The sequence below is a fragment of the Pundamilia nyererei genome, unplaced genomic scaffold (assembly GCF_000239375.1).
Source record: "Pundamilia nyererei isolate P.nyererei 1_Seehausen unplaced genomic scaffold, PunNye1.0 scaffold00378, whole genome shotgun sequence".
In the NCBI taxonomy this organism is placed as follows: domain Eukaryota; kingdom Metazoa; phylum Chordata; class Actinopteri; order Cichliformes; family Cichlidae; genus Pundamilia; species Pundamilia nyererei.
Genome location: NW_005187779.1, coordinates 233,062 through 242,528, shown reverse-complemented (window position 1 = coordinate 242,528; position 9,467 = coordinate 233,062). Strand labels below are relative to the sequence as shown.

The 9,467-nt window shown below is 40.8% G+C and overlaps 1 protein-coding gene across 1 annotated transcript in view; it reads right to left on the bottom strand.

Moving 5' to 3' along the window:
* Positions 1-440: 440 nt before the first annotated feature.
* fam135b (family with sequence similarity 135 member B) overlaps positions 441-9,467 on the bottom strand; it is a 56,100-nt gene continuing 47,073 nt past the window's right edge. Inside the window, exons 14-20 of the mRNA XM_005752759.1 lie at positions 7,368-7,534; positions 6,986-7,077; positions 6,800-6,897; positions 5,521-5,672; positions 5,253-5,363; positions 4,594-4,707; positions 441-2,412 (exon numbers count right to left, since the gene is read on the bottom strand). Coding sequence (XP_005752816.1) covers positions 2,207-2,412; positions 4,594-4,707; positions 5,253-5,363; positions 5,521-5,672; positions 6,800-6,897; positions 6,986-7,077; positions 7,368-7,534 — 940 coding nt within the window. The 3' untranslated portion in view covers positions 441-2,206. The remainder of the gene's footprint in view (positions 2,413-4,593; positions 4,708-5,252; positions 5,364-5,520; positions 5,673-6,799; positions 6,898-6,985; positions 7,078-7,367; positions 7,535-9,467) is intronic.

Sequence of the window (9,467 nt, the reverse complement as noted above, 5' to 3'; positions counted from 1 at the left end):
CCTTTAGATAAATATGACGTTACCTTTTGGAAGAAAATGTGCTGTACTGTGCTGAGGGCTGAACATTTTCACTGTCGCTACTTTGGTGTTTTTAAACCAGATGTGAGAGGGGAAACTGACGGAGAACCAGAATGCACTGCAATCACATGCAGCAGCCACTTGTCATCCACACAGCAGCCCTGGCCTAAGGGCTTTTACCCTTTTACTGTTTTTTTTATAACCTACTAACCTACTAAGGACCAGAATTTACCAAGCATGCACTGTGACACCATAAAAGAGATCAGAAGAGCCAAGGACAATTTTTCCATTGACTATAGAAGTTCTTTTTGACACAAGAGGAGTCGCCCCCTTCTGGTCATTAGAAGTAATGCGTGTTTAAAGCCACATACAGTATCTTTTATTTGGAGCTGATTTCTTTTTTCTTTTTTTTTTCTTTTTTTTTTGCATTATTTGACAAATACTATGGCTGTGTAGTTATTTATTTCAAACACACCATCTAAGAAGTCCAAAAACATCATGAATCTACATATACACTTCTCGTTCCAAAAATCCCAAATGCCAAATTCACATTCACTTTTTATATAATGCCATGCACACATTGCCTAAAATTTGTCTGCCATATTGGACATGATACAACAACCTGTTGCTAAGGAAACATATGTATGCCTTGACTGGCTGGCAGCAAATGTTTCCTGTAGTTCTTCAGATTTGTCAGCAAACACTGTTACCGGCACTATTAGCCAAGCAGATATAAAACAAACCAGAAAGGGAGAAAGCTCACCTTCAAAGTAATGGTCAGACTGTCGCTAAGATTTTGTGTCTAGTCTTCAACTGATCTTGTCACCATTTTTGGCACATGTCTAAAATGGGTGATGAATGGTTGGTGGTCAAATGTCTACAGAATCAGTATAAAAACGTCTAATCACAACTTGTACTACTTTTTCCTTTGTGCGCTGTTTAACACATTTTGGGATGTTGGCTTCCCCAACCAACATAACCCAAAACGTCATGCAAACGTCATAAAAATCATGCAAATAAAGCTATGTTATGTCTAAATTCAGCTTAAAAAAGGAAAAATTGCAGGCAACAAAGTCAAACAGAGGTATGATAGTCAAGTAGCTGAGATTAGCTTGATTGGTTAGCTAGCTAACGCTGAAAAATCCAGGAGCAGTGACAGGTCTGCTTTTGTCTACTTAGGTCTGACATCACATTTTAGTAATGTAAACATTACTGCAGGTTGGAGGGGTATCATTCTAGATTGCATAAGGGCCTTAAGAGGCTGAAAAGCTCGACAGGTGGCACGATGGTAACTAAGGGGAGGTGGGGCTTAGCAAATGGTCCAATCCTGAATCTTGTTAATCTGTTACTAAGTCAGTACAAAAACACAATTACAAAGTAAATGCTATCACAGCAGGTAGGATCATCTCTTATCAAATATACTTTGCTGCACACTTCTATGCAAACGTTTGTTGTAGCCTAACACTTAGCTAGTCATGGACAGCAAGATTTTTTGAGATGTACAGATAAACATACAGACAACACACTTTTTACTTTTCATTTGACACATTTGATGATAATTACACACAGAGACTTAAATGTAGACGGACTACTTACACTGTAAATAACATAAGCAGGTAAAAAATAAATAATTTTAAACAATATAGTCATTTCTGTATAAATGAACATCTATGTTTCGTACAACAAAATACTTCATGTACAATCAAGGACATAAATGCTATGCATCTATTGCCTTGTAAGGATAGTGTAAGACTATCATTAGTGTAACCCTTAAAGAAGAATTCAATCAACCAGCGATAGCAAAGGCTCTAAACCAACTCTAAAGGGAAAGAAAGTAAATGCTTTAAACCACAATTAGCATCTGTTAGTGTTCTGGCTGAGAGGTTATTCATAAGGCCGACAAAACATCTACAATCAACCCTGTCATCGATGTCAGATGTTTTGCTTTGACTGGCTACACATCAAACTCAGACTTCTGAGTTAGCGGTTTAAACAGTCACAATATACCAATCCTTTATTAACAGCTGCTAACCATCCTAACAAATGGGATATACAAATCTGGCCTCTTGGATACCAGGAAATATATACATTACATCTATTGTACAGGGTAAAATGACCTCATCCCCTTCCTTTATACTCCTTTATCCACCATTCAGATCGGTCCAGCAAGCCTGCAGTAGGAGCACCTTTACTTGAAGTAGTTGAGTCCTGCCACTAAGAAGAACTTCTCCAGGAATAGCTCAGAGTCCAAGACGGCGATGTGGGCGGCGCGGCCGATCAGTGTGTTGGCTGTGTTGGGTAGAGCGTGGAACACATTCTGGCGGATCAGGCGGCACTCTTTAGCTTCTACGAGTGGCTGCAGGAGGTTGTTGATCATCTCGGTGTACACGGGCCCTTCAGTGCGAGGGAAAAAAAAGGAAAGTAATAGCGTGTCCTCCTACGTGCATGATGTCTTATCCATATTCAAGTGTTAAAACTTAGGGCCACAGTTAGATTCATTAGTGATTCATCAGCTGTTTTTGTTTGGTCAACAAATGCCAGATATTCTATGGAGAAACTTACTTTTTCATGTTGATAGAGTGGATATAAAATTAGGAAAGCTTCTAAATATAACGCAGTGCAGAACATCACCACCATCTAAACGACCTTAATAAGAAACATGAAACATACGCCCCATAATAACAATAATTCTTGTCAATTTTTCTGATTTGCATACTTACTGCAACATACTTCCGTTCCACTTTTTTTGAAATCTCTGATGAGTGCAAAGTTTTGCCATTGCAGAGTGTTTACCCTTACTGGGATTTTTGCCCAAAGTTGCATGAGGCATGTACAGGTGCTGGTGAGCCAGACTGTTTTTTGCCCCAGTGCAATGACTTCCTAGAGTCTCGGCTGGTTGCCATACAACACCCTAGAGCCTAATCTCCTGTAAAACTGAAAATGTCATGCCAACCCCCCCAACCATGTCATGTGTGGAACATGGGTGACAGGATCAGTTCAGAGTGTCTGCACAGATATGTATGACTTAAGTTTTCCATATGGGTAGAAATTTAGAAGAAGTTGCTAAATCTGAGCTGTTAAAGTCCAGAGGTTTATAAATGAAAGCAAATGAATTTGTTAAAGACGTCATCAGGCGATGCATTCATATTTAGCCACATGCTTAACGGTTTTTATACAAACTAGTAGATGTTTTAAGAGCTGACGGCTTGATGTTTTAAGGACATTTCACTTCTCATTCAAGGTTTCTTGATTTCTAAAAACAAAAGGTGCAGAGTGCCAGGTATTTACCTCCCAGTGGGGGTTAAACAGAGCTCATGGCTTACAACACCAGCTATCAGCTACCTACCATGCAGTCTTGAGATCTCTTTCCAGGCATTTTACCCGTATTCACACTTTGCCTCTAGTTACCTTAAGGTCTTGCAGTGATTTAACCCTTAACTCCTGGTGACGTTGACAACTTGCGCCTGTTTTCACACCTTAGCTCACATGATGACACACATGATCAATAGTGGATCAACGACCCTCAAGACCACCTTGAACTCTCCACCTTTTGGTTTTTAAATCTGAAGAAGTCTCTTGCGCTACGTCCACACGCACACGGATATTTTTGAAAACTGAGATTTTCCGTTTTCGTTTTGAAAAAACAAAACAAAACTCTGTCCACATGTAAACGCTAAAAACGAAATGTTGGCCAATCAGAAGTCTAGAAGCCTGGGTGTCAGCGTTTTCAAAACTACCCATGTACGTGTGGACATAGCCTTGGATGAACGGTCCAGTTCCTTTCTTTTTTTAAACCCTGACCTGGATGACTAAGAAACATATAAAACTAGAAGATGACACATCAGTGAATGTATCTGGCCTACACTGGCACAGTTACAGGTCTTCTGCTAACCATCTATAACCACTGATAACCCCAAACCTAAATGTATGGTATAAGATTTTTTTTTCATTATTCCATAAAGTCTTGGCAATCCATGGACAAAGAGAGGAATAATTCTCACTGACACATATAAAAATCTGTTGAGGTTATTTTCCAAAGAGGTACTTTTTTTTGCTTCTCTCCAAATAATAAGGTCAGTGTTGAGAGCAAAGGCTGGACTCATCACTGATGAAGCCCTTAAAAGGTTTTGCATGTGGGTGTTCTAGACCCAGACATACGTAAAACAAAAGTAAAGCATTCCTATATCTTATTTTAACTCAACAGGGATGGCATGAAATGAGAAAAAGTGTGACTAAGTAACCTTCTGGCGTTTAAGTCATCGATGACACCATCAACTCTAACTCCAACTCAAACTCTGAACCCGAGGCGATCAGAATATGTAATTGCTGTTTTTATGACACTGTTCTGCCAAGTCTTCCCTATTAACCTGCAGTGTTAGAGGAGAGAAGGGGACACAGTCTTACCTGCTGTTATGTGAGGCACGCTCCTTTCGTGAATAATGTAAAATGTCATTCTAGGAATAAACAAGTGTGCTAAAATAATGTGGACGACAAGGCCCCCAGGTGCCCAGATATCCAGATAGAAACTATTGAAATACAAATATGAGCTGAAGTGATGACAGCTGCATTGTTCACCTGTGGTTCTATCTTTGAGAGCAGTTTTGCACATCTCTATTCTGGCAGAGTGAAAAGGAACGTAGCGGTCCTGCGGAGACGCCACTAGCACAACGTTCTTGAAGAACTGGAGCCCTACAAGGACATGAAAGACGCAAGTAAAGGAGACAGCACAGAGTAGAGAGAAGGAGGGCAAGACAGGGTAAAGGATTGAATTGGTTGTAAAATGCAAAGTACAATCACAAAGCACAATGACAGGCCTTGATACGATAAAGCTGTGTTTTTTTTTTCTCTCTCTCTCTAGTCTCCTCTCTGTGTGCTTTTAAGAGAGTGCACTGGTGGGTTTCCAATGACAGGGTTTGGATCACTTTGTCAGCCTGCCACAGCTGTAGAGAGGGGGGAAAAAAAGCGTTTTCAGGCTTATCTTCTTCAAGCCTGTGTGACAAACGACTGCTTTGTTCCACTCACACAGTGGGGAGGCCTCTCACAGGCCTCTTGCAGCTCGCTGGCAGGGGTTTGAGTGTTAGCGAGCTGACACGTACAGAAATTTGACAAAAAAAAGACAAGATGACAACATTTTCATGAATATTTGAACAGCCTGCCTTTCAAGCAACAGTCTGTAAAGTGGGGCCGTCAACACGCAGCCTCTGTTTCGGATCTCAGCCGCTTTCAAGCCGTACCTGGTTTCTGACTCAGGAGATAGAGGAACGTTTTCCGTGGATCAACGTGATCTCTGAAGGTGAGCTGCAGCAACGATCCGGATTTTTTCAGCTTCTGCATTAACCACAAACCTAAGCAAAACACACACACACACCGAATCAGGACTCCACATGCATCACAGTAGCTGAGCAGTATGGATGATATTCTTAGACAAAAGACAATATGCTGCTGAGAGGCGCGAAACACGCAGCGCTGTGCCTTCTTCCAGGAGACGAGCCGTGGCCTCACCTGTGCTGACCAGTGTGCTGTTGTTGTACAGCGTTCCCAAGTGTGGCCCTGACAACGAGAGGAAAGTGTGCAGTTTGGGCAAATAGCAGCGGAAGCGAGGCCTCGTCAGCACCGAGCGGATGATGATGTTCCCCAGAGAGTGGCCGATGAAGCTGTTGGCCGAAGACAAACAACTTTCAGAGAGAGGAACTTGCAGCATGAGTGGGCGGCTGGGAAAAAAAAAATGCCTCCAACGCTGCTGACCTACGACACTGCCCAATAGCTTTGGTAGATTCCTCTGGAAGCAGGAACGGGTTGCAGCGGAAGCTATTTGGAGATTCCTGCTGCAGCATGCGGTGATTACAGAAAATTCATTAACTTGCTAAATGTTTAAACATCCTCAAAGGCAATGACAACTTATTGATGCGAACATAGAGGACAAACCGCACGAATTAATAGCAGCTTCCCAGCAGTGGGAAATATTAGATTCATCAAGCTATGTCTGTCACTTAGTTTAATTACTGTACTGTTGCGGCTCTACCCACAATCCCTCATCTCCATCCCTGCTCCTTCTCATCTGTCTGCTCCCAAACTAAATATAGAGGTAATGTGGAAAGAACCAGATGCTGTTGCGGCACTCCATTGCCTTTTGTCTTTGATACTCGCTCCCCAGAGAATACGCCACAATAAAAAGAGAGTTAAGAAACTTGGGCAGAAACTCTCACAAAGAAATAAATTGTCACATTGAGGGCAATTAAGCGGGAAGATGAATAGCTTAATTTGATTGGAACTAGGCAGCACAGAGCTGCATAAAGCAGCGCAGTCTATCATGTGAAAGTCACAAGCTTATTGGCACGGTATGATAAGAGCTTTTCATCTGTTTTCTGCCACTTATCCATTTTGAGTCTATACATTATGACGGAGCTGTCATTCTCCGAAGTTAAGACTTCCACAGAAGAATCAGAGCCAAGTCTCTGCTGCCATCTGCTGACTGGACTGAATACTGCTCAGGCTGGTCCTTTACTGGTTTCCCTTAACCTCAAATGACTTCCCACATGAGAATCTTCTAGCAGAGGAACTGTAAGACCAAAATGAAACTACAAACTCAACTTGAAGGGTGATATATTCTAATTTCTGGAAGCAGGCTTGTTTGAAAAGTCACTTGAATGTATTTGCACCCTATCTCTGCCCTTAGGGGGTTCACCAGCAAGCTAGTGGATATTAAGAGGTTTAATATCCAATCAAAATGAAATGTGTCAATAATGGGCACGCTGCAGCGTGTTAAACCTGGCCGACTGACCTGATCCTGCCTATGGTGAGATTGTAGAGCTGGATGTGCTGAATGATTTCATCCAGCAGCCTGTCCGTCATGGCGTCGAAGTCTGCAAACGTGTCGGCCTACGGGAGAAAAGCAAGGCTGTCAGCGCTCTGCAAATTGCCTCGAAGCACACTTTCACAGTTTTGCTCCCGTCACTGTCAAATGTACCTGGTTCCTCTCAGACATGAGGAAGTCGAGCCTGGATCCTGGCAATCCCAGCTCTATGAAAGTCTTCACAAGACGAAGGTCAGCACTGTTTCCTGGAAGCAGGTGACGAAACAGACACACAAAGTTTGTAGCTCTGCTTTTATTAAGCATGTTCGATAAACATTTAAAAGTTAACCTGAAATGAGTTTCAGGGAATTAGTATTCACAGACTGCACAGTGCAGTGTAATAAAGCTGTAGGACTTTATCAGACTATATTACATTTACAATGCTAATAGGGAATGATATGAAAGGCTGTACAGAAAGTTATGGATGTGTCAGTGCAATGCAGACGTGGAACTGGATCGCAGCGAAGCAGAACATTTTTTAAATGTGCAGCCTCACCATCAAGCCCATGGACGCACACCACCAGGTGTATGCCGTCATCAAACTCCTCATCATCCTCTTCAGGAGGGAAGTAGGGGAGATCTGATGCCAGGAGCGGGAGGTCGCTGTACAAGCTGGCCTGGAAGCTCAACTCTTTGAACAGCTCCTCTTTGGCTTTGTAGAAACTGGAGAAAAAAATGTGATATTATATTACTAAACTTATACTGAACAATTATAAGCTAATGAGATATGAGCTGATTTAAGCCTTTAACCCTTTGCTGTCTCAGCCATCATACGTTCTAATTGTAATCTAGTCTTAAAAGGGCAAAATGTGGCTACTTTTTCATGTGTGACAGAATGATTCATTTTTATGACTCTTGACTGTAAACACTGGAGAGAATAGTTTAATGATATTTTTTTTAATTATATACTATAATTGCCTAGCTTTAAACTTAGGCCTGAGTTTAGGGTTGGCATGTAGACCTTAGAGCAGGGATGGCAAATTAATTTCCCCAAGGGGCCACATGAGATGTGGATGGTTGCGCCAGTAGTCTTATAAAAAGATAAAATTGATATTAAGCAGAACTGAGTCCAGCCTACTGGGACAGTCCTCCACAACAGTCCCAGTATCTCACTTGCAGCCCGTTGGGAAAACCTAATTGTCTACCGCTGCCTTAGAGACAAGTTGATGAATGTTTCATTTTCCAAAAAGTGAATTACTCCTACAGCTTTTGCCGTGTGGCCCAAATATAATAGACAACCTACATTCAATTTTCAGAATTTACATTGCTCATGCTGCCCACTTCTTGAGCAAGCCCGTGTTGCTTAACAGAAGTCTCAGACTAACCAGTAAGCTGCTCAAAAGTTTTATTACTCTGTCATTCTGCCAGGTTTCAGATTACAGTCATGCAGAAGTCAAAGCCAATCCGATTCAAGTTAGTGTACTTCCAGCTTATCGTGATGGATTTGTCTGTGTACTCTTTGATGTGACTTAATACATTCAGGAGGCATTTCACCTCGTTTTGGCTTCCTTGCTTCATATTTGCCCTCGTTTCATTTTGTTATGCTAGACTTTCCAAGCATGAGTAACTGCCAGCTACTGCACCAGATGTCAGGAGTCATCTCCCAAAACCCATGTAAACCCCTCATGTTTTGGCCTTCAGTGATTCCTGCGATTAGGGACAAAACAGGTTTTAATTTTCTAAAATATATTTTTTGATTTTTCAAAAACACATTTACATATAATTGTTACACAAAGTTTTGTCTGTCTCACCATGTTTTGGTACAATCTCCCAGGTGTAACATTTTTTAATAATTTATGTTTTTGCTGGAGAAGTGCAAGGTTTTTGTCAACACTGTCAGACACAAAGAAATGCAAAAATATATATTTTAAATGAAGTTGTTTCAGCTATTTTGACAATTACTTTTCTTACTCAGTTGTATATAGTATTCTATTCTATTTTATTCTATTGCATTCCAGTGTTTTCTAATTTCTGCTACATAACTTTGCACTTTTGCTGTAACAAAACAAATTTCCCACCTGTGGGACTATTAAAGGTCATCTTATCTTATCTTATCTTATTAGCAGCTTCTCTGTTCTATTGTTTATGCACATAGGTTTTCAAAGTAATTATACCACATTTAAAAGTAAGATTGTTTTGGCTTTTTATTGTTAGAGTTACAGTCATACATATTTTCAGAAGCTTGTATTTAATCTGTATAAGAAACAGTCATATTAAGCAGCATGCAAATTACACATTTATTGAGAAAATTACGTATTTTTATTGGAAGATCACGAGGGAGGAAAATATATGGTTCTCCAAAAGAGAAAAATAAACAAAAACTCCATATTATGGAGTTGACAAGGTGCTGACGGTGGTGACACTCTAGTAGAAAACAAGATATTATTTCTTTCAAAATGACAATTAAACCTTAACAACCTTTGTAATATCACAAGACACATCATAACAATTCTGCTTTTGCACATGTCAAGTTCTACATCTTAATAGTTCACCAGCAAGTAGCCGCCTACTACTCCTTGATTCCTAAAGTTCTCTGTGGTTGTGTGTTTAGACCCTGCTGGACTTTCTCTCCTTTTGTCTCTGTGCTTGTTTCCAA